The sequence below is a fragment of the Dipteris shenzhenensis genome, chromosome 26, assembly GCF_047967505.1.
Source record: "Dipteris shenzhenensis isolate YYH24624 ecotype China chromosome 26, Dip_SZ_1.0, whole genome shotgun sequence".
Lineage (NCBI taxonomy): Eukaryota > Viridiplantae > Streptophyta > Polypodiopsida > Gleicheniales > Dipteridaceae > Dipteris > Dipteris shenzhenensis.
The window spans coordinates 17,391,470-17,417,601 of NC_141621.1; the positions used below are offsets into that span (position 1 = coordinate 17,391,470).

Consider the following 26,132-nt stretch of genomic DNA (forward strand, 5'->3'; position numbering starts at 1 on the left):
TTAGCCTCTAATCTATGTGCTCATGGCACCACAACTCTCAACAACACATGCCATCATATGGTGCACCTCATGCCACACATGCATAAAATCACATGGATGGTGCACACATGCCTCACATATCATCCTATTGTGATTATTGCACATGATGCCACACACTCATACAAATGTAGTTGTATATCCCACATCAATGCAAAAAATAGCCATGATGACACACACTCATACAACTATAGCCATGTAGGAGCATGCATGCATCAATACAAACAGTGAGCACACATGCATCAGCTACATGATAAATACGCTAGATCTCACTCAACTAAATACTAAAGGATTAAATTAGTGGGACAACTGCAATTCTTGTAACACTTGTCCTCTATTCTATTTCATTTAAATAAGAAATAATGTGGCAACGTGTAACTTTGCCATTGCATGTAAGAGGACTAGATAGAGATTGTAATAAGAAAGTGGCAAAATGTGATCAAGGGATACCACCATGAGATGTGGTGTCAAAATTGGTGGGAGTATCATAGAAAGATCAAAATCTTTATCCTCTAATTGGTGATTCATCATGCCCAATTCCCTAAAAGACCTAGCAAAATATACTTTGTAGCTTAAGGTGCAATGTGAAATAGGTACATAGCTTAGACTAGTTGGCTATCTTGGACCATGCTTGCTCTTCTTCATCAACCTTCTCTAAATGTGGCTGAGTGGTCACTATGACTTTATCTCTTGTATTTGATGACTTTCATTGTGATTCTTAATAAAACACTACATCTCCACAGGTAATGAACTTTCAGTTGATGGGCATCATACAGCTTATATGCTTTTCTCTCTTCATTGTAGCCATCCAAGATGTATTTAGGTGACTTAATATCCAACTTTCTATGATGCCCATCATGTATGTGGGCATATCTATGCATCTGAATATGTGGATATGTGCCCAATACATGGATTATATCTAGTTAATGCCTCATAAGGTGTCATACATTGAATGAATCTGATCAAATCCGATTAAGTAAGAAGTTGGCAATGTGTACTACTTCTACCCAATAGTAGTTTGGAAGTAAGAAGTTGGCCATGTCTACTACTTCTACCCAATAGTAATTCGAAAGTAAGAAGTTGGCAGTACGTACTACTTCTACTCAATAGTAATTTGGAAGAGGCTTCTAACTTAGCATTGCTTTAGTAATTTGGAAGACGCTTCTAACTTCATACCCCATAGTTATTTGGAAGATGCCTTTAGCTTAGCATTGCTCTAGTGTTGTCTACTAAAGTCCTATTCTTCCTTTCCACTATCGTATTTTGTTAGGAGTATCTACACTTGTGAAATGTCTTTCGATTCCATTAGTCTTGCAAAAAGTTCATGAATGTGGAAGACATGCATTCACCTCCTTTATTTAATCTAACGACTGTGATCTTTTTTCCTATCTCGTTCTCTACCAGTGATGACTGTGAACTTAAAATCTAACAAAACTTTTGATTTTTCCTTGAGAAAATAGACCCATAATATCTATGTAGTTGTCGATGAAACTCAAGTAGAACAGTGACAATTTATGCTATGAGTTTGTCCATAACCCCAAATGTTTCTATGAATTAAAATCAAGAGCACCTCTTGCCCTAGTGATGCTTCTTAAGTGGTTCTTGATTGTTTACTAAAGCAACATGCTTCACAAACTTTTCCAAGAAATTGAAGTTTTGGAATGTGGGTAACTATTTTCTAATTTCTCAAGTAATTCAAACTCTTGAAGTTCAGATGCCCATATCTCTTGTGCCATATTAGGGAAAGTGGCATTGGTTGATGTTTAGTTAACATAGCTTGGAAGTTCAGTACTAAAGCTAGCATTGTAAATAAGCCACTAGACACTTTCCTTTGGCCTTGTTGAGTGTTATTGCATTGAAAGAGATGAACTCATGATAATCCATACACACATACTTGGTGCTTGTAACTACATGCTTGATTTCATATGGCTAATAGTCAATTTATGCAGGTATGGATCATTGATCGAACAAATTCTTTTGTATGGAGAGTCAACTAATGAAGGTCCTATATATGTGCCTTCTTAATTTTGCTATAGCTTCTCATGATAAATCTGCTAGAGAGTCTTTTGTGGTAGTACTCTTGGATAAATGTCAAATAAGTCTTAAAGAAGAAAAGCCTCTAAGGCATGCCAGTAAAGAAGATATCTTGAGAAAGTTACATGCCTATAATGTTAACAAGGATGAATTAAGGTGAACCATGCAAGAGATGATGGTGCTCTTTTGACATAGAACTGGCTCTTTTTTAGTATATACAAGTTGTTCATTTGAGTGTCAAGGATTATGGCAATTTGCCAAATATGTAACTATGACACTGTGCATTTACAATTTTGAAAAAATTTCATTGTTTCTTTAAAACAATTCATGCATGTGTGGCTTATATTTATTTTTAGGCTTACTTTAAGTTTCTTTGTATTATTCTCCATCTCTCTTAACCAAAGACAATCAAACCTTAGTAAAGGATTCGTTCATCCCTCCCAACCCCCCGTCTCAATGTGCACCCTACCTATAGCTCTCTACCCCCATCTTGTCATAGCCTGCACCACCCCAAATCCCATAGCTATGATGGTAAACTCCTCTCTAGTATTAGCCTCCTTGCTCTCTTACATACTATTTTTATGTAATGTCTAATTGCATGTAGTCATCAAATTTCACAAGCCACATAATTTTCCTTGACTTTGGCTAAGTGAATGTTGGGAAATGTATGAGTATGTGGAGTGGGCATCCTCGGTAGATTACTCCTACCACACTTTGGATGTTTCCAAAACAACACTATCCAATGATCGATATGTAAGATGTACACATGTCGAGATGGGGAGTTCAAAATTTCAATAAAGTTTATCAAAACTCTATTGCATTTGCTACATTCTTAGACTCTAAATAGCTCTAGCCTGATTGTGCTAAGGGTTTGACCTTTATCTAGTTGAATGTTAAGTTTAGGGATCTAGGTCTTTTGATGGGGCTTAAGGAATCTAAATATTTAGGACACTTTGGTGTCTTAGGCTAGGGTTGGAATAGCACTAGGGATTTTCTAGACATATTCTCATGCACTTTAAGGAGTGTCCTTAATGTGATTAGATGGTAATTCCTTTGGTATTGGTATCTAGAAAAATGAGGTTTACTTGGGTGTTGGGATCTATAAGTTGCCTAACAGATGTTTGTGCTTTGGTTGACACTACTTTTGTTAATAGGCCATTATGGTGTTCATGGGTCCTTAACATTTTGTATATATCCCACAAGTAATTCAATGATTGTCATGTTTTTATTTTAATTCAAGTTGTATTTAAATCATAACTTAATTTCTTCAATTTGCACAACATATGCAATTTCCCTTTTGTCTCAAGACTTGGTGGTTGTTTCATGTATACTTCTTCCTATAGATTTCCATTAAGAAAAGTTGACTTGACATCTAGTTTATAAATGTACAACTAACACCCATTAAGACTATAACATACTATTGATCGCATTTGTGTCAAATATTTAAAGAGGATGTCTATTGAACTACACTAATGGGATAGCAAATTTTGTGCATATAACTAGCACCTATGAAAAAAAAATTATAAAAAGTCTTGGAATTGTTGTCTTGGATCATTTTTCCTTGCCATAGCTTCTACCTTTTTTTATTCTCCTTTGTTCCACATGAAATCTTCCATATGTAGATGTGATCTTGGTCTTTCATGTGTGCCATAATAGGCAACATGGAATATTGCTTATGGATCCTTAAACAAGCATATAGCAATTGTACTTTCTAATAAATGTGCATTATTGGTGCCAATATGGCATTGCATTCATTGTATAGGAAGTATTGATAGTACCAAATCTGAAATTAAAGACCCATACACAAAAGATCACATTGCATTTAATGTATAGTAAGTATTGATAGTACCAATGTCTGCTTAAAATGATTGTGCTAAATCAGGCTAGTAGCAACTTCTTTTTTGTGGATTCATGGATAGATAGGTATAAGTAATTTGGCAAGCCATTTGTACATTTTGTGTGTGTGTGCGCGCGCGCATGTGCATGCGTGCATGCGTGTGTGTGTGTGTGTGTGTGTGTGTGTGTGTGTGTGTGTGTGTGTGTGTGTGTGTGTGTGTGTGTGTGTGTGTGTGTGTGTGTGTGTGTGTGTGTGTGTGTGTGTGTGTGTGTGTGTGTGTGTGTGTAGATACATACATATATACATACAGAATGAATAACTCCATTGGAGAAAACTACATTTGTTCTCACAAAGAACACGCTTGGAGATGCCTTGATCCCATAATGCTTGCAAAATAATATTGAGTTGGAACTCTCAAGCTCCCTCGTTGTGCACCATACTTGTTGAAGAAAACCTCCATGTCACTCTTGGTCATCTATCTGATAGAAAGAAGCTATGTACCATTGTCAAGAAATAGGATGCATGCTCTCTCATGAATTCTACTTCCTAATGGCCTAGGATGCCACATTACTTGTAGCTTTGTTCTCTCCTAGGAGTACTTGATTTCCTCCTCTTCCAAGGTTGCATCCACCTCTCGCATTCCATGTCCCTCTCTAAATGGTAGGACCATTGTTCTAGCATGTAATCCTAGTGCAGACTTAGATTATTTGCGATGGCTGTGTCCTCATCCTTGATTGTTGGAGTGGCTAGAGTTCTTGCTTTTGTCTTTGTGGAGCCCTCCTCCTCCTCTTGCCTTTGTCTTTGTGGAAGCCTCATCCTTCTCTTGCACAAAAGGTGTTGTCAAGATTCTTGGAACTTAAGATCTCATCTCATGTGCTATTGGATGACAATATCCAACATGAGTTGGAAGGAGGGAAGGCATCTCTTGTGACTATTGCAGTCACAACATTGTAGTCATTTACTAGTCAAGTCTAGTTGCTCTAGCTTGACCTCTTATCTGATTGAAGTAACTGATCTTTGATGTCCTTCAACCAAGCAAGTTTGACCACTTGACTCATTTTGTAGCTTGGGAGTTGTGTTTAATTGATTTTCCAATAAGACAAAAATCTTGGACATGATGGTAGTATTGAACCAGCTCTTAAGAGCCTTCCATGCAACCATGGTAGATTTTTGAGCTCGAAGGATGGATATCATGAAATTGTTCACATTGTGAAATCTATGATGTTCACTACAAGCTAGGTCTTCTTATCCCCATTGGATTGTTATTTCATTGGTCAGGGGTGAAGAGAGTTGTTGAACTTTTAGAAGGAGGTTCAAGTCTCTTCTTTCTTTTGATGATGATGTCCTGCAACCTCTTAAGCTGGAAGATGTTGACCATCTTGAATCTCTAGTTTCCATAATTGTTATCATCTAGCTTACTATAGTGATCTAGAAGTATGATATCATCATGTGATCTAGCCATGATGAACATGCTAGGGTTAGGGATTGTCCCTATCCCTCTATGCAATAGTTCAATTTACACTATTCTTAACAATACACTTGTGGTTGTAAGTTTCCTTCCCATTGGGGTGCTTGTATGCTGGTGGGTAGCACTCTATCATGTAAAAAGTATTTGAACACTAAAAGTATTTCACAAAGAAAAGCACGAAAGCTAGCTAGTTTTTTCTTTTCTATTTTCTAGAGAGTTTCCAACCTTTGTCTAAAATTTTTATCATTTATTCAAAAAATAATGATTTGAAGCGTCATCCTCATGACTAAAAAAAGATCCCTCACATCCTTGGGTTGTCCATCTGCAAAAGTGGATGGAAATGTCAAGCTTTGTACTTCCATTGACATATGAATCTAGCAGCAACCAATGTCCATGGGTTGTCTTCCACCTTCTATATTGAAAAGCCATTTACGATGCTTGACATGTTACGTGTGTATCTACAACTACATTATAGTAAAAAGTGTACAAGCTTTCTTTCACTTCCATAAAAATATGTTGCATTTAATGGTAGTGGGAGTTGTATCTTCAAAATGTCCATGTGATCACAAGTCAACATAAAAGGACGATACTGACAAAGATGGCATTGTCAACATAAAAGGAAAATATTGACAAAGATGGCATTGTCAACATAAAAGGACAATATTGACAAAGAAGGACAATGCCATCATAAACAAGTAGGTCAGCTATGTCAGTGTCAAACATTTTCTCAAATGTCCTCAAGACAACCAGTGTCTTCTTTGAAAGAAAAATCACAATGTTAAAGAAGAGGTCCAAAAAGACATGTCTAACACATTTCTTTTTAGGTATAAGGAAAGCAAGAAGCTTAAAAAATCATGTCTATTAGTAGGCCCACTCTCAATTAGTTCATAAAAATAGTCATGTGGCCTTTATAGAGAAGGTGCTCACCCCATATCCATGAAAATTCTCATTTCAATTGAGGAAGTGAAGCCTCATGTTTCTCAAGCAGTTCTTTAGACCTTCCAAAAAAAAATAGCCTTCCCTTAATTAAAATTCCCCTAGCAAAAAGAGAAGTGCCTTTGTTGGCATAGCCTTTCTTAGGATTATGCCTTTCTCTTGTGATCACTATCCCATCAGATCCATTAAGAATTTAATTGCCTTCTAGCCTTCTAGAATTGAAACATGCAACCATGCATACATCACAAGGTGAGATATTCATTCATTGACATCTCACTCACTCTCAATGGCAATCTTTTTCAAAACACAATCAACCTAGCTTCAATCTGAATGGGATACCAAAATATTACAATAGTTATAAATCACCTATTCTCTTTTTTTTCCAAAAATGGGATACCAATTCATTACAATAGTTATAAATCACCTATTCTCTTTTTTGTCCAAAAATGAGGGTTTATATTAATATTTTACGAGTTAAGGGCCCTTGTGGAACAAAAAGGGAAGATAGAGACACCAAAAAAAATTTGATTCTTTTAAGGAAAAACTACTCCGCCTCCTTAGATGCAACCATGTCTGGCTCAAAGACCACACTGATCACAGGTGTGAATTGTGGTATAAGCATAATAGGATGCTCAAGAATTATGCAAAAAGAAGCGAAGTTGACCCTGAGTGTCAAAAAATTCTGATGGCAGTCATTGACTTGGTAGACGTACACGCTGCTACTAGGGCCGAAGGCCTAGTAACTGGCCCGGATAAAGACTCACATAGACAAAAGACATCAACTTAGAAGGACCAAAATCAAGTGGCTACTAGGTTGGCTAAAGAATTAAAAGGGAAGGTAGTCAACTTGTAGCCTAAGTCACCTCTAGTACTACAGTTGACCAAGTTAGGTGAAGCTTCAACGAGTAAGTCCCAATCCGAGGTGAGTACCACCAAGTGCCCAAGTCCAAAAGTGATGCAAGCATGAGAAACCTTCCACAATATGAATGTTAGTCTCGTGGTGGTTAAATCAATGAAGATTGGTTTGTATTCCAAATACTTTGTTATGCAACAATTTTGAGCTAAGGAGAAAGCCTTAAGGACGTAGACTCTCTTGTCAAGAGGAAAATTGTCCAGCCTTTAGGATTGGTGGATTAAATTTGGAAATATCCTAAGCATGGACAACATGAGCTACATTGCAAATACCACTGCATCTATTTGCTTGGCCACCATAGCACATTATAGGGAGGTTAGCTATCATATATTGTGAATTCTTTCCTCAAAAACTTGGACTTGTAAACAAAAAAATAAGCAAAAATAGTGCCCTAACATGTTGCATTGCACAAATTTTGAAAATTTTCTCGATAAAATGAGGAAAATAATTTTGCACGTTGTTCTATTGGTATTGCTTGCTATTTCATCAGTCACTCTATAGTTCTTCATTGATGACATCTATCTTATGTGTTTGAATGCTTACGACTTGCTCTAGCATTGAGTCACTTTTTATTTTTATCTTTGCATGTGTGATTTGTTCCACGTCTCTACTTTGAGTCGATGTAGCTTATATGAAATTATTAATAATATACTTACCTCTTGCCAAGGTGGGTTACTAAGCCCTGCCATTTTGCTACTTTTCCCGTTATCTTGCTGACAACCCAATCCCATCTGCTTTTCTTTGAGAATTTGAATCCCATAGGAATACCAAGCAATCTAAATACTTCCCCTTCTTTTGAGATTCTGGATCCCTTTTCAATGGGTAGGTAAGGAGGAGGGCTCCTAGTCCTATAAATTTCAATCTTACTATGGTTTATCCTGGACCCAAATGCTTCACAAAAGAGGCATTGCATCACTACTCCAACCATTGAGGATCATTTTGAGGAGTTAAATTGTGTCATCTGCAAATTGTTGAGTTACAATTTGTAGAACCCCATCTAGTTAGATGCCTTTGATTTCTCCCGTGTGCACATTGTCCTGAATGATCCAACCAAGGTCATCAACAACAATTGCAAAGAGAAGAGGGCATCCCTTCCTTATTAATATTTTCAAAGATTAGAATTGTTCCCATTGACTTCTAGCTTGGCTTTAGGAGAATATCCACAAAACTGCTAAATTTGGGTCCTATGCCCATATCCTGCATTGATAATTGAATGAAGCCCCATTCAATTCTCTATCATAGGCTTTATCAAAATCTATTTTTAAAAAGAAGATATCATGCCCCTTATCTTCAAAACAAACTCCAAACTCTTTAGCAGGGCTTTAGCAAGTATTTAGCATGGTAAGAGGTCTCTAATCCTTTAGTTCATCTTTTGGTACTCTTTTAAGGATAATATCTATCATGCCCAAACTAATTATGGGATCCAAGTATCCTTTTTCTAAGGATTCCTGCAACCACAGCATTTAAAAATAAGGGCCTGCAGTTTCCCATAAGGTTTGATAAAATTAAATTAGAAAGCTATTCTCTCTTGGGGTTTTCCCTATAGCCATCTAGTCGATGGCTTCTTTCAACTTGTCTAAAAACAAATCTCTGTCCAAATAAATTGAATCAAAATGGGAGACCTTCCTCACTTTAACTGCATTGCAAGTGTTTTGTGCTCTCAACTTTTTTTTTCACCTTGGGTTCCCCTAAGAGTTGTTGAAAGTGATTACAATATCCTCCACCCTAAGGATTTCATTGCATTCTTGGGTGTGTTTTTTTTGAAGCATCCTAAATATTCCATCATTTTCTTTGTCTCCTTTTTCCAGCCCACCAATCCCTAGCATATACCTGTGCTTGATGTGCTTCAATGAGGGCCTTCTTCCATAGATTGTCTTTGCATTCCCTTAGTCTTTCATGCTCCTACTTATAGGTTCTGCCACTAGATCTGATTCGGTTCTTAATGTCTTGTCTCCTCTTACGTCTTGCCTGATTTTCTCGTTTCTTGATAGTTTTAGAAAAATCTTTGTTTTATGAATAGCCTAAAGCCACTTTAGACCCCTTAAAAGCTACATGTGAAATTCTGACATTTTTTTCCCACACGAGGTAACTGAAAATAAAAGGGGTTTGCCTTGAACCAAGATTTTGCTACTTTTTGCTCTCCTCTATCCAACTTCATCAACACTCGCTTGGGATCTAAAAATGGAAAGGAGGAGAAGAACATGTGTAGAGTATAGATTCTTCTGGGATGGCTTTTGACATATATGCTTTGTCTATCCTGGCTCTTCTATGGTTGTCAACATACTGGTTATTGGTTCAAAGTATAACAAGTATCTTCTCACACATCTATCAACTCAGCCCCGTGCTCTTGCCTCACTCCCATGTATACCCAAACCATTCCATCTGTCCTCACGTGCCTCAACCATATTTAAATTACCTAGAATGATTGCCTTTTCTCTGAAAGGGCGACTATCCCATAAGAGAGCTCTATCTCTTGTAGAATTAGGTGCATAAATGGAGAAGATGTCACAAGCCAACTTTTCATGCGTGAATTCCACTCCTATCCCACAAACACCTAGAGAGTGTAGAGGTCTCCTAAAAGGCCTCCTAAAGACTCTAGTACTCCCAAGGCTGGACCTACCTTACCCTCGGGATTTGTTACAAACCAAATTCTCTTGATGTCAATTTGTTTAAGTTGCCACCTAAGCTTTAAGCCATATTTTGTTTTAAACATTTGTAAGACCCTAAACGTTTGCACTAAGAAGCAGAAACTATGTTGGCTGATGTGTTGCATTCTTAGTAAGTGTTCCTATTCCTTTCTTTCTTAAATTGGATCGTACTTTGTATAGGAGAAACAACAAAATCCCTTGACATCCTTCTCTTTTCTCCCATCTCAAAAGAAGTTGCTTCCTTTAAACTTGGTTTTGTGCCTATTGCTTTGGCATGCTGGCTCTTTCTTTCCAATCGAACTATCCTCTTGCCCTTAACCAATGTAAAGGGGGGGCCGTTGCTTTTAGCGTTTGCCTTATCCGCCTTCAAAGTTTGTTCCTCAAAGTTATGTGTTGGGAACTATTTCTTCCACTTCTTCCTCTAAGCTTTCCCTTTCGTCTCTCAGCACCTCCAACGTGTTCTTACTCTCTACTTCCTTTCCTTCGTCCTTCTCTGCACCTTTTTGATCCATGGGTGGGGATTCGCTTACCTCTGTGGGTTTGCCCTCCCTTACGTTCATAGGTTCCTCAATGGCTTTCTTCTCTTTTTTCTCCACATTCCTATGACTCACCTATCTCTAATAAAATGACCCCCCAACCCTTAGAGGAAATAAGAGTTCGGTATAATTTTGTAGAAAACGTTTTGAACTAAGTCATAACCATCTCCCTCTACCACTTAGATGGGAGTTGGAGGATCAACCATTAAGTCCATAAGGACACATACTTGCAGGTCGCCTCTTGAGCTAATAAACTTTTCAACTTCTAAACCCAAAGACTGACATGGGTGTGCATACAATGTATCAATCTAAGGGAAAAGCGACAAAGGACCAACAAACACTGGTTGCTTATTGTCCAAGTGCCATTTTGAACCACAAAACTGACCATCTTTGGCTTTTCAAATAAGAAAACCATAAATCCATTCTTGAGGAAGTGTATGTTTGTTACATTCAGACCTTTCCTGACGGGCGAGAGCCATGAATGTATCCTAAAATCGCACATGAGCTAAGCCACTTGGGTGCTTCATTTAACACACCATTATGGACATTTAGGGGCTAGAAGATCTTCCTTGCCTTGGGACTGAGCATTTTCCACATCTGCTTATCCTCGACTACAGTTGAAAATTCCCATGCAAAGGTGGGACTTAAATCCTAAAGCCAGATTCACTTGGGGCAACGAATCACTGCCAGTCTTGTCCATGCTTGTTAAGGGGATAACACTAAATAATCATATCATGATTGTTTACCAAAAGAGATCTTGCTCACCTGCAATCATAACAGTAACAAATTCTTCCAAAGGGTTAGGGATAGGATTTTTCCACAATACCTTGCATGTATACGGACACTTTCATCTTTACTAAACCATCATAAGGGAGAAACAACCAAGCCCATATTGAATATGTTCATCACAAAAAACCTTTGTGGTAGTGGTAATATGTATATATGCATGGGGACAACACCAAAGTATTCTCCTCCCCTTAGTTCTCTCCTCTTCAATTCTCAATTCAAAACTATACAACTCACTCTCACTAGTGATTTTGTTTTGAAAGAGGTATGTGAGAATTTGAACTCTCTTTTTGGAGAAGATTGTAATAATTCCAAACTCTTTCTCAATTCTATGAGATGTCTATTAAGGATTCCTTCTTCGGGACCATCTCAATGCTTTAGGTATCCTTGTACAACAAATAAGAAGGTTGTAGTTCTTAATACTCTTGAAGATAATCCCAACTATGCAGGTATTTTTGGTGTCCTTCATTGATTGCACATTAGAGAACCTTCTGACCAAGGGGGTAAGGAGGGTTTTATTAAACTGCCATGTGTCAATACAATAAATCTTTGAAACCTTAGGTAGGATTCACAAACAGGCGCAGACATCCCAGTAAAAATAACATCTGCAAATAGCATCCTACCATTTCAATTGTCCAGGCTTTTTGGATGCTCCATGAAGGATCAAGTGAAGATTTTGCCTGATTTTCTTGAAAGTGTAGCCTTGAGTTAGCATGAGGCCTTGCCGGACTCTACCAAGGAGACTGGGACCACGTTACTGTTTCTCACTTGGATCTGGAGAGCTGTCATGGGTCAATAAGAAGCAACCCACAGTTGCTCTTTCTTCTACCGAGGCTGAGTACAAATCAGCATGTTTTGCCTCTTGTGAGGCAGTGTGGTTGAGGAGGATTTTAGGGGACATGGGTGCAGTGCAGAACAAGCCTACGCAACCGGTCCAACTGCAACATCAAAGCATTTGGACTCCACTACCTCAAATCTCTACTTCATTACATCCACCACCTAGTTTTGTGTTCCATCACGCTTCCTCTACAATATCCCTTAAATTATATGCTTTTGTATTTCATGCTAGTTTTCTGTGGTACCTTGGCCCACTCTACCCACCCCACCCCACCATGTCACCCCCTATGAACATGCACAAAGTCACTTTAAATCTCCCCTTTAGAAATTTGGAATAGTGTCATGAAAGGATCTAGTTTAAATAATTGAATGTCTCACTTCTTGTTTTCTTCTTAGAAAGCATTTTCTTTGCTTCTCTAAGGGAGGTTTCACAAATAGGCGCTAGACATTAGACCATGGGCCCTACATATCTCGTGGCTAAGGGGGAGCTTGGGCACAAGCACATTCACAAACAAACATTGGACAAACATATAAATCTTTAAAATCAAGCAAATCATGTGGTTATCATCTACTCTTAATCGCCTCTAAATTTTTTTGGGCTGCCTTGCACTGCAGCCCAAGAAAAATCCCCCCCCCCCCCCCCAAAAAAATTTATTGGAATGCCACATAAGCATGTCAACACCAGTTTGGTTTTAGAGATCGGCAAAAACTCGCCACCCCAAGACGATTGCTACAAATCTACTAATAAGGGCCTCGGTAACAATCCCAACAAAAAGAATGGAGAATCGACCACGATACATAAAGGGAGGGAAACTCGTCAACGAAAGTAGTAATCATGGGAAGAGGTTCCAACAAGTGAAGGATCACCCAAAGTATGTACTATGCTCCCATAGTCTCCAATCTCTCAACAAAAGGAGAAATTAAAGTGTTTGCTTTAGAACACAGAAAGGAAACAACATAAATCCTTCTGAGAATGAAGAGACCCGTGGTGAATAATAGCGAGACGGACTACCTCTAGTGAAGAGAAGCGACAACCTTCAAATAGAAATAATGCATAAGATCAGAATGTAAGATGGTTTAGCAAGAAGTTACAAGTCTGACCTGCAATGTAGAAGATGCAGCACATTCGAGAATGTGATTCCAAGGTAGAACTTGATGGCACTTATCAACAATAGAGGCGTACAACAATGTGCATTTTTCAAAAATGATGTCTCTAGGAATCGAGGCTAGAATAGGCAACCATTCAAGAGCATACAGATCAACATCTTTATCAAGAGAAGCACTCACCAAGAGTGGAATCACATAGTTTGACTCTCCCTCCCACCCTCTCTCTCTCTCTCTCTCCCCCCCCCCCCCGGTTTTCCTCTTGAAAAGCCTTTCTCTTTTCTTTCTTTGATGGGTCCCAAGCTAGGCTCGTTCAATTGATGTGCTAAGCCTTTACACCTAGATTGCATCATTTATCATCATATGATGTCCTTTGTTAGAGCTATGCCAAAAGTTGAGGGTAGCTTTTTTGTTTTCTTTTAGCTACTCCACTCCATCATGTGTCTTCACATGAAAGGATATCCCCTTGGACTTCCTCAAAGCCTCTAATTTAGTCCCATGTATTTTTATTTACCCTCAGATTGTCTACATCTAAATATCACATTTACTCCATATTAATGACACGAATAATATTCTCTGTTAGAGGGGTGACAATCCTTGACTAAAGAGATCTGACCACACTTTTAAGTTGCACACATTCATCCCAATTAGGAAATACACTGTCATAAAGCAGTCCTAATTCAATTGTCTTTTTCTCATTTGGTCTCATTCTATCTCAATATTGAAGTCACGCTCAACTTCATAGCATGCCTTTATTATCTATCTACCGCTACACTGGCTCATATATACTCCATTGCAAGTAGTATCCATTGCTACTCCATAATATCATATTATATACATAAACAATGTATGGTTGAGTTTAATTTTTTAGGCAAGTCAAAGAATGTGCAAAGATCAATTTTGCCGAACTATTAGCATTCACAAAACTTAATTCTAAGTCGATAAATCATAGTAAGTACAAGCAACCACTCATTCTAATCAAGCAGGATGGCCATTTTATTATCTAAAAGTTGGAAAAACAGACTGAAATTTTGGTTGAGAGCTCGACCTTGAGACTTTAGGTAAAACTCAGTCATAGGTGTGTTTTTACCCAGTCATAGGTGTGTGAGTTCCAATTCATAATAATCCAGCACATAGCCTCATATAGCCAATAATCAAAGCCCCAAAATAAATGCCTTGGAATAATTCTAGAAAGTGGCCAAGTTAACAGGACATAAAAGTGTCTTAGAACATTTTTAGGTCCTTTTACCAAAATAGTGTTAAGGAACCACCAAAGGCTAATCATTGTCTACGTTTTCCAAATATGGATATGAACCTTTTTAACGTCGTAACACAAGCATATGAGAGAGAGAGAGAGAGAGAGAGACCTTCATGACTTGGACAAAGTCCACTCCATCTGAATTTCGTGCCTTGATCTTGCTCAATTCTAATGTTGCTTATCTAATGACTTCCAAACCATTGCAAGGCTCTCACTTGCTGATGTTTTGAATCCCCATCAAGTTGGTCATAGATCTGTGGTCAGAATCCATGCTCTTCGCTTTTCCCACATTAGAATTACTCTGGGGTTTTAAGCTTCAATGTCAACTTCCTTACCAAAAATTGGAGGCCTCTAGTTTTTTTGAATTTTTATATCATACTGAACTTCCTAGATGACACACTCTGGCTTTAAGGTTTTCAGCTATCATGTTGCCTAAAGAAACAGACTTTAAAATGCAACACTGGGTACAAACGGTACCACAGATAGCAAGCAAGCTTTTAAAAATTCTGTTGAATTTTAGTCGAGGAGGCTTCTTAATCAACCTTGAATGAACTAAAACCTACTTCATCCAAGATGCATCAAGAGCTTGAAGGAGACCAAGGCACACTAATTGATGCAAAGCTAGATTAAACCATGCTCAGGCATAATTCTATGTGCATTTCAAAAAAAGATATAGCATCAGCTAGCCACTGGCTAGACCTCATCCTCATTCAGGAGCATATTTGGGATTCCCTTGCTGACTGGGAAACGTCGACCTGTCTCTGGGCAAATAAGAGCACCCTCTTCTAAGTGCACCTGCAAGATATGCATCACATAGTCTCATTCAGGAGCAGACGACAATAAGGCACAGAAAGGTATCAATCACAGAAACAAACAGATCTAAAACAAGCTCAAATACATGAGTCAGCCACAAGAACTGCAAACCTACAGATTCCTTTTGCGAGCCCCACAAAGATCAAGCATGCCCCGAATCAATAGAATGACTTCATCTAGCTCTGCTTTTTACAGTCAAAAATGTGAAAGCAAGAGAACATTGGTTGGGATCTAAAAGTAAGCTGTCCGATAACAGGAGTGCTTAAGATCAGCAAGATTTCAAACCTCCAGCAAAGCATGATGAAACTTTTTGAGGAACTCGTCATCTTCCAGCATCATAGGCTCCACTTGCTCAGGAAGATTATCAATGCCAAGCTATAGAAGAATATAAAGCCAAGTCTTCGTTAGAATTCTAACCTTCTTTCAGACATGGCCTAGTAGTATGAAATAGTGAAACCAATATCCAGTTAAGTTGAACACACTAAAACTCATTCTCTGAAATAAGGCATTGCCTAGTAATATCAAATAGTGTGACAAAACATGCAAAGCATAAAACCTCCCAGAATCTTGTTCATTACAGCCTCAATTGAGAAGCTACCACTCACATCCAAATAACCTCTACATAAATAATTCAGGTGGATAGACATTTCAAACATTCTAATTCTGTATTTCCCACGTTCCCTTACAAGGATATTCGCATCTGGACTTTGAAGTCTTGGAAAAACTAATCACATATCTCTAACTCACAAGCCAAACTCAGATACTATCAAACAGAACCCTTTGACCACAAATCACCTATGTGAAAGAAATTGCTAGGATGCTACACACCACCTATTTCACTTCAGACGTGTGCACACAAGTAGACAAAGAAGCATAGGAAAATGCACGGCCAGAAGTACAGCCACAAATATGTATAGATATGTAGAATTGAGTCCAAAACCTACCTTGAGTGTACCATCACCTGCTGGAAACCACAGAACAGGTTTGGCACCACCATGGTCTCTGTCTGATGCACCTTCTGCTGTGGAATCTCTCCTTACTGCCGCATGTCTCTAAAGGCTTCAATAGGTGCTCAAGAAGAGGCATAGCTTCTCACTGTGGAATACCCACTCCAGTACCTTTGTTGAACCGTGCTGCTCTGCAACCCAGCGTCCATCTGTGGCCTGGGTTGCCAAAAACTGAATCACAATTGCGTCCCCAAGGGAAGGTTTTTATAGAGGTCTGAGTGCCCCTTCCTCTGGCCGACGTGGCCCTCTTTCAGCCGAATGAGCATCATGCTGGCCGGACTGGCAGGCCGACTGCTCCGGACCCTTGCCGACTGCAAGCAGCCTCCTTTGACCTATATAAGGCCCTTCTACAGGTGCCTTTTACTGGTCCCACACCTTGGGCTCATTGCTGGGCATAAACCCAGCCCATTGGTCCTTCCTTACAGGCCCATGTGCAGCCCCAAGACAGGCAGCAGCAGGCAGTCCCACGTGGACTTTTCAGCCTGCCAGGTGGGATCCAATCAAATGCAAGAACGATGATGTCATGCTGCCCATGTGATAGCCTATGTGCTGCCTACGTGGCATCCTCTCTCTCTACTCACTCCCATCTATTGGTCTGACTCACCCTTGTCCTCCTCATATGGGGACTCACAAGTGGGGAGTTGAACTCTACTTTCCAACATCCCCTCTCAATGAGCTGTCCAATACCTACTCTGTGGAGATGATCCATCGGCTGCCATTTAGAAGCTGTAAATAACATGCAAAAGGTGTCATTGAAACCAGGTCCAAAGTCCACACCTTCTGTACCTACAGGTACTGTTCCACAAACGATCGGAACTAACCTGGAGCCTTCTGACTGGTACAGTCACAGTACCATGCGCCAGTGGCACTGCCAGTTAGAAGTATGCCAGAACCCTTCAGAAATCATCCCAAGCACCTGCATCACCCAGCATCACCGTCTCCACAAAGTACATGATACCAACAGCTACCATGGACAAGCAGACAGCTCCAGCTGTGCTCATGCCTTGAGAATTCCCCTTCTGCCTGTCCAGAGGGCTTTCACCATCCACCTATACGATGACCAGAACACGCAACTGACTCAACCTTATACTCAAAGCATACCCTAGTTCATCACTTTGCTTGCCATTAGAGCAGCCAAGGTACCTTCCAAAGCGCCCACTAAATTGAATATCTGGATACTCAGCCTCTTATTTAGTCATTGGATCCTCATATCTGTCAGTGCCTTCAACTGCCTCGCATTCCGTCTGAAGCTGGCCTTCCTCATCCACCTTTGCTGTCCTTCCTTCACAAAAGGATCTCAATCTTTTGCAACTACTCTATGTCGGACATAAGCATTGTCACACCTAGATCGATGAATCTGTTCACGAGCGTCGAGGCTACTGGTTGTAACCACCAAGCTCCTTTCATGTTCCCCACATGGGTGATCTAGAGCTCAGAGGCTCTTTTATAGGCTTAGCCTCCAACCTGAAAGCAAGAGCTTTCTAATAAGCATACTTTTCTCAAAAAACTGAGCTTTCCTAAATTCAGCTTTAGGAAGCTTTTCATGGAAATTGCGCTAGATTTTCTGCCTGATTTGGCCTTGTGGGGTCCTCCATTTTTGCACTCCTCTTGGTCCTACAAAAGCAAATACCAACACCTTAACCCATTAGAGGTTAGTAAAATGCATACATTCTAGTTCTTGGACTATTTCTAGTCCCTTGTTGGCGTCCCCACAAATCTCTTTTTTACCAATGCACGGCAAAATAAAGCTTATTCTTGGTTAACCAACAAGATTACTCTTTATTTTCTTAGAAGTCCCAAATGGTGGCATCCCCTCATCTTCTAAACAATTGTCCTCAACTGAAAAGCTTCCTAATACAACTGTATAACTTAAGGATACTCTGAGAAGAATTGCATATTCATAATATGTGACACGTTTTTTTTCGTGTCAGATAAGTAAGGCAGAACGGGTGAAGCCACCAGGCCTTTTACAGCCCTTAGAGATACCACTAAGTAAGTGGGAGAGCATTTCCATGGACTTTATTGTAGGGCTGCCTACGACACAAGGTGGATATGATTCTATCCTTGTGGTGGTTGATCGTCTCACCAAGATGGCTCACTTCATTCCAACTAGAAAATCTATTAGTGCCCTGCAAGTGGCGGATTTGTTTATTAGACATATATTTCGTCTGCATGGATTACCCAAATCCATAGTGTCAGACAGAGATGTCAAATTTACCGGTCATTTTTGGATTGCGGTATTTGAGACACTAAGGACTGAGTTGGGAATGAGTACGGAAAAAATCAACCAAATTTTAGAGGATATGCTTAGAGCATATGTGTCATTGAGGCAACATACATGGGACAAGTGGTTGCAGCTTGCCATTGTTGGAGTTTGCCTACAATGATAGAAAACATTCCTCTACAGGGTTCAGTCCGTTTGAGCTGAACTATGGTTATAGACCAGCGAATCCAACTATAGTTGGAATACCTCAGAAAGTGCCTAGTGCCGCAAACTTTGTGGTTCAGATGCGGGAGATGCTAGCACTTGCGAGAGCTAACATCCGCCAAGCTATGGATAGAGCTAAGGCGTATGCGGATGAAAACCGATCCGTTAGAGAATTTAAGGAGAAAAAGTTTTTCTCAGAGTTCCTTCGCACTCTAAGTCTTTGACTGCAGGAGAGTGTGCTAAGTTATCACCTCGATATTGTGGGCCATGGTTAATTCTAAAAAGAATAGGCAAGGTAACCTATAAATTAGAATTACGACCGGGGTGTAAGGTGCACCCAGTGTTTCATGTTTCTCGTTTAAAGAAATTTTTGCATACTGGTGACTCACTAATCGAAGGTGTTGTTTTGTTTCAGGAGATAGAGGATAATGCAAGACGCAAACCAACAAGAATCCTGGACCGAGGAACAATGCAAGTGCGCAATCGGAAGATACCCACGGTGTTGGTTGCATGGCATGGTCTACCTCTATCGGAAGCTACCTAGGAATCCGTATACCAGTTACGGAGAGTGTTCCCAGATTTCATCATCAAGGACGCTGATGCTTGAAGAGGGAAGGAATGTTATGCTCTAGCCGAGATAGCATGACCTCGGAAAGATTGGTGGGCATTTTCTCTTAGATGACCGACTTTTGTAATATTTTATGTGCGTAAATAAAATGGTCAAGGGAAGTAACTGTCAAGGTCCTAGGTGAGGTTGTATTGGCATCGACTAGGTGGTTCTGAGTGCTCAGGCCTAGGTGCACCTAAATGTGTAAAAAAATGCCAAGGGGCAAATGTTTTAATTGTGCCCCAAGAGAGGGGTAAATGGTGTACCAAGCTAAAGGTCTAGAATGATGACATGTGGCAGAGGGAACCATCTAGGGAATTGTGGGCTTGTGGATAGGCATGAAGGAATGAATTACGTATCTTTGTGAGCATGCCATCCATGAGATAGGCTGGGAGGATATTTAAGATGCTAGCGCCTGTGATTTGTCTTACCCTCGATTGACGAAACGAAAAGAGAGACATGTGACTTTGTATTGTCCGTAATTCAACAGAACAGTGAAAGAAAAAAAAAGGAGTTTAACACCCTTGAGGGGGCGATAGCGTTCTATTGCTGACCTCATGCCTCCACTTCCACAGCCTCATCCACCCTGATGTCCTATTGCTAACGATGATGATGATGATGATACCGACGATGATGCTGAGATTGATATATATATAGTTGGGATATGACTATGTTGTACTTAGGACTTATATTGCCATTTTGCATTTTTTTGCATTCTGCATTGGTGTGGATGCTCGTTTAGTAGCTCCACTACCACAGCTCATTGTATCAGGTTTTTCACAATCTCATAGACCCATCGGTCTTCCGAAGACTTTAATAAACTTTCTTTCTCTCTCTCTCTCTCTCCCCCCCTTCACCATGTTTCTAACACTATCCTGCGCCTTCAAGCTTGCTGCGTATGTGTGCCTGACAGAGGTCTTTACCGAGGTCTCGTCCAAGTCCTTGGACAGCTGCTACCAAGGAAAGTAGCAAAACCATGCTCTAATACCACTGAAACCAGAACTAAGCCTCAAAACAGCCTCCAAAACCTGATGTACAGCAACAAGAGTTGTTGTGGGTGGCTAGATGTTCAAGTGCAGCAAGAAAACACCTTCCAATTAAATCGCAATTCTCTAGCAGACTCATGAAACACATCGCAATTTGAGAAACTGGCACTGAAACTTCGTACAACCTTGGGAATCATGCAGGGCTTGTAGAAACTAACTCGCCAACAAGGAGAAGGATTGGGAGATGAGGGAGAGGAGCAATACACAGCAATAGGGCCCATAAATAAGGGTTGGAAGCCCCCAAAGGTCTTTATTGCAATAGAATAAGGCTTTGTACAACTGGCTCGCACAAGAGCATGGACTGAGTACAATTTGTGTGATCTAGAGCTCAGAGGCTCTTCTTTTATAGGCTTAGCCTCCAACCCGAAAGCAAGAGCTTTCTAATAAGCTGGGGCTAGCTTTCTAGCTTTTTCTAGTCCTAAATTAGGCACACTTTTCTCAAAAAGCTGAGCTTTTTAAATTCAGCTTTAGGAAGCTTTTCTTGGAAATCGTGCTGGATTTTCTGGCTGATTTGGCCTTGTGGGGTCCTCCATAAAGTAGGCGCCCACTTCTAGATGCTTTTTTTTTCTTTTCTTTTCTTTTTGCAAAGATGCTTGAAAGACTTCTTACAAAACAGCAGCCCCGAAGGTGCTGAGTATGGAAAAGAACCGGGAAAAGGCTGAAAGAAAAACTGGTCAGTTCTAGAGAAACCCAGCTCACTGCCTAGGGGATCTCTAGAACTTACAGCAAATGAAAGCCCCCTCCTTAAAGCATGGAAACCCCTGGTAATGCCTCAGTCCCTTCAAAGACACCTCAGGCATCATCTATCACACAATATTGTGTTCAGATTGCACAACCAGCCCATTTCGAAGCTTTTGCATCGTGGGTCTTTTGTGTCACGTGCCCTTCCAGTGACTTGGACCACATCCTATATCTTCTGTGTGAGGCACCTCAATTACATTACTTCCTCAGCACAGTCCAGGTTGTGTTTCACGAGACATATAGATACCCAGAACCCGATATTCCTCACAAGTTTGCTGTCCATCTTTGGAGAGACTTTTACCCCTCAGCTTCAGCATCTCCAGGGTACTCTCCACCTCCTTCAGCTCCCAGATATCCTCCGGAACAGGTTTTACCTTACCCAAGACAATATTTACACTAAGAAGGCACTCCTCCTGGATATCCTTCGCTCCCGACAGCAGCTCCTTATCCCTTCTCATATCCGTGGACTCTACAACCTACCCCTGTCCTCTCACAAGCAGTAACACCCACTTTGGCATCACCAATGTTACCCCAGACAGGACCTCCTTTACCATATTTCCACGGGTGGTTCCATCCTGCCTCGCCTGCCCCTCCTAACATGCGCAATCTAAGGGAGCAGCCCGGATCTTCTTCCAGGAATGGTACAAACTAGAGCGCAGGTTCATGCTCTTCTCACAAGGACCTCAAATATGTCGCAACGCTCATGTGCAGCCTCTCCGGAGATAAGGGACTCCAGTCTAAAAAAGACCCCTGAAGTCAACATACAAGGCGACGCATTTGGTCCAGAAAGTCCAACGACTCCAGGATTCTCACAGTACCACACATACAGAGGATGACGTGACGCCACCGGACGACTATGTAGACTCGTTTCCACCAGAGGTAGAAAACACTGAACTCCGTGCCCTCTACCGCTTACTCCAAGCTTCCAAAACTAAAAGACTTGACATTAAACTTCCGAAAGCCTACACTAGTCAACGAAATCGCCGAACAGTTGACCAATGGCTCGCAAAACTGTGCATGTACTTTGATATTGTCGACCTCACTGAAGGCAAAAAGATTGCCTTGGCAGCCTCCCTCCTCAAGGATATAGCTTTCCTATGGTGGCAACGACACTTAAAGGACGACAAAAGTGTGTTAACTTGGGAACGTTTTGAACACGTGCTCCATAAGTAGTTCATATCTGCCAATGCGGACTTCCAAGCACGTTCAAAACTCCGACAGTTGGAGCAAACGGGCTCCCTGTCTTCCTGCATCTCTCAATTCACCACATTGGTGCTGGAGATCGATGGTTTAACTAATGATGATTGCCTTCATACTTTCATCTCAGACCTAAATCCCTCGTTACGCATTGATGTCCTCAAAGAAAACATCACCACCACAGCTGGCGCTATTGCTTACGCAGAGCGCATTACCGATTTTTAAAACACACGGAAGCAAAGTTCTAATAGAACACAGAACTCTACTATGGCCAAGGGTGCTTGCCCTCAAGATAACCTCAAGGTCAGCGACAGAGTCTCAAGCATAGTTTCCACGCGTTTCGGAAACTGGGGTGCAGAGCACGGCGGGAAACAACGTTTCGGAGTTTCGGCCTCCGAGAGGAAACGGGGAAACGGAGTTTCAGTTTTAGGGTTTAATACATACATATATAATTAATAAAAACATTACAAAAGCTTGAAAAATAGTAAATACATCTTTACTCAAGTTCAATATAAATCTATGATTTATCACATCAATCATTCAAATTTCAATGTCAAAGACTCAAATGATAGATCAAAATTCAGAAATGACAACTGTAGGCTCAAGGCTCAAGCCTCAAAAGAGTCAATACAAAACAAGATCCATCATCCATAATCCATATGTAATAGACTATAGTAAATACAAAACATGATCAAAAAATATCCATGTGGCTGGCAGCAGCTGCTCAATGCTGGAGCCTGACATGACAAAATCCTAGACCTAAGTGCTCCAAAAATCACTCATCAAGATCATCCATGGAGGAGTCACGTGTCTCCTCCATGGTTATAGAAACCCTAGAAAAAATAGAAAAACGGAAACGCCGTTTCCGGGGACGGAAACGTTTCCGAAACGTTTTGGCGTTTCGCCCAGGCCGAAACGGCGTTTCTGGAAACTATGGTCTCAAGATCCCCACAAGTCTCAAAAATTGTATGCTGGATCCCAACAGAAGCACTCCTCCAGGGATCGCGCCTCTTCCTCTTCACAAAGTCATGACCGTCATCACCAACATAAAGGTGTGGCCACTGACAAGAAGAACAACTCCAGCACAAAAGGACTTTATACCATCTGCACGGGCGACCATAGATGGTTCGATTGTCCAAAGTGACCAAAGCAAAATTCCAATATGGAACGTAGCACTTCTTAAACAGAAGATGCTACCCCAGCACAGGACAAGAAAGGCAAAGCTGTTCGAATAGCAAATACCATCCACATGAGCCTTGCCAGCAACCCCGAACCTTCCCTGGCCACTCGAGTACTCTGCGTCCAAGGATCGATTCATGGAACAACGGTCACTATCCTCATCGACAGTGGCTGCTCTCATAACTTCCTAGCTAGTTCTATGGTCGAAAAACTTCGGTTGACCACCAGTCCTAGTCCCATGGACTATCAGATTGAACTCGCAAATGGAACTACCTTCTTGTGCAACACCAGGATCAAAAACTCATCTTTTCGCAGGATCAAATACCGACAAGTTAAACTTTGACATCATGCCTCTTTCTCGATACGATGTCATCCTCGGACAACAGTGGCTCTACGACTATGATCCATCAATCAGTTTTCGCAGCCATACTATCCAGTTTGTCCACCGGGGAAAACATATTGAGCTAACTGGTTCTAGGGACTCTCCTTCAACTCCACTTGCCTCCACCCTACAAGTAAAGAAGTGGGTTCGTAAACGTCAAGTAAAGACTTCACTTCTTGAAGGATCGATTGAAAGAGAGAGAATGCAGGTTACAAAAGAGTCGATAGATTAGCCGTCACGTCAAAACTAGATAATAGGAAAAAGAGAAGTACAAGGTACAAGTACCTAGACCTAGGACTAAGTGTCCTAGGTATCACATAGGACTAAGTGTCCTATGTGGCCTAAAAGGCACTAACACTACAAGTGCCTTTATTTATGCCTACAAGGCACATACCATGGCCTATAGAACATCACTAGAACCATCAGGAGATGGCCTACAAACCCCCCTCCATGGAATGGGCTGAAGTACTCTGGAAACGTCTCAGAATACCTGGTATTTTTTGGTCATGGTGACACATGTTCATCCAAAAGGATATAGCCACCTATGAATGTACAAGGGATGTCAGATCATGTAACAAAGGAAACCAAGTGTAAAGCCTGTCGAAAGACTTCGAACTTGGGACGAGGAAGTGCCTTTGTAAACATATTTGCTATGTTGTCCTCTACGGGAAGATAGGATAACTCTATGTCTCTTGCTGACAACCGCTCCCGAACATAATGATAATGAACTTCAATATGCTTGGTACGCACATGAAACACTGGGTTACGCACAATGGCCAAAGCACTCTGGCTGTCAATGTAGACAATAGTGGAGGATGTCTGGCGAATACCAAGATCTATAAGTAATTGTCTAAGCCAAACACACTCTACTGTAGCGGTGAAAGCTGCCCTGTACTCAGCCTCACAGCTAGATGTGGCAACTGTTGGTTGCTTCCTGCTAAGCCAAGAGATACATGAATTGCCAAGCAAAAAACAATTTCCAGTATGTGATACTCTGGTGTCGGAACATCCTGCCCAGTCACTATCCGTGTAAGCATGCATGGTAAGTGAACCCTGATCACCATAGAAGAGGGCTAAATCCTGAGTGCCTCTGAGAAATATGAAGACTCTCTTCACTGCCTACCAATGCTGCGAACTAGGCATGTGCATGAATCTGTTGAGCTGAGATACTGCATACTGCAAGTCAGGTTTAGTGTGACATAAATAAATAAGGCATCCAACAGCCTGCTGATAAAGAGTGATATCACATGGTGGGCTCCCATCATGAGCTGAGAATTTGAAGCCAAGGTCCACTAGAGTAGAGATTGACTTACAATCCTCAAACTGAAAACGATCAAGGAGCTGTCCAATATACTTGGACTGAGACATTATGATACCCCCCTCAACATGAACAAACTGAATGCCCAAATAATAGTGAAGTCTGACATTTCAAAAACCTACTGCAAATCAGCCTTGAAAGCTGCAATTTGCTGAGTATCTAGGCCCATGATGAGCATATCATCCACATATAAAATCAGCACTAAAAAATCAGATCCACTCCCACGGACATAAAGAGTGGGTTATGTGGGACTATTCTGAAAACCAAGGGATAGTAAGTGTGCATGAATTTTGGCATACCATGCCTTGGGTGCCTGCTTCAAACCATAAAGGGCTTTTCTAAGCCGGCATACCTTATTTTCAGAATTAACAACCTCAAAGCCAGGAGGTTGTGTGACATACTTCTTCCTGCAGATCCCCATGACGAAAAGCAGTTTTGATGTCAAGCCGGTGCACTTGCAAATGATGATGGGCTGCAATGGCAATGACACATCTAATGGTAGTATCTTTATGGCACAAGGGCTCTTCATTGCAAGCTGTAGCAAGGAGTGCAAATTCAAGAAAATGACCATGCATCTATCTATTCCTTGATCTTGTCCGGGCAGCAAAAGGCTGATCTTGTTTGCTGTCCCTCAATGTATCAAGAAGCCATCTGGGAACTTGCCTTTGCTGTCTATTGACAGCTCTCTTTCTTCAATGACTGCATCATGAATAGTGGGATCATTTTGTGCTGGAAGAGAAACCTGCAAATCAGCATGGGGTAGTGGCTGATTATTGCTTGGTGGAGGGCCTGCAGGAGGCTCATGTTGCTGGTCAAAGTCCTCTTCTGAGGATGGCAGAGGTAACCAAGATTCAAAGGCATCAAACATGTCAACTTCTGGCTTAGCTTTGCAGTCCACAAGAGGAGAAGCTGAATGTTCAGCAAAGATTACATCGCTACTGACAATAATCTTCCCAGTATTTGGTTGATATAACCGATACCCTCTGCTCTCCTAGCTGTAACCAATAAATATGCATTTGAT

General features: G+C 40.8%; 1 protein-coding gene across 2 annotated transcripts in view; it reads right to left on the reverse strand.

The window, feature by feature from the left end:
• Positions 1 to 14,220: 14,220 nt before the first annotated feature.
• Positions 14,221 to 26,132, reverse strand: part of LOC147884750 (multifunctional methyltransferase subunit TRM112 homolog A-like) — a 40,919-nt gene continuing 29,007 nt past the window's right edge. The window contains exons 3-4 of one of the 2 annotated variants that reach the window (XM_087397562.1): positions 15,492 to 15,581; positions 14,221 to 15,188 (exon numbers count right to left, since the gene is read on the reverse strand). In XM_087397562.1, coding sequence (XP_087253688.1) covers positions 15,087 to 15,188; positions 15,492 to 15,581 — 192 coding nt within the window. In that variant the 3' untranslated portion in view covers positions 14,221 to 15,086. The remainder of the gene's footprint in view (positions 15,189 to 15,491; positions 15,582 to 26,132) is intronic. The other variant, XM_087397561.1, reaches the window with a different exon arrangement.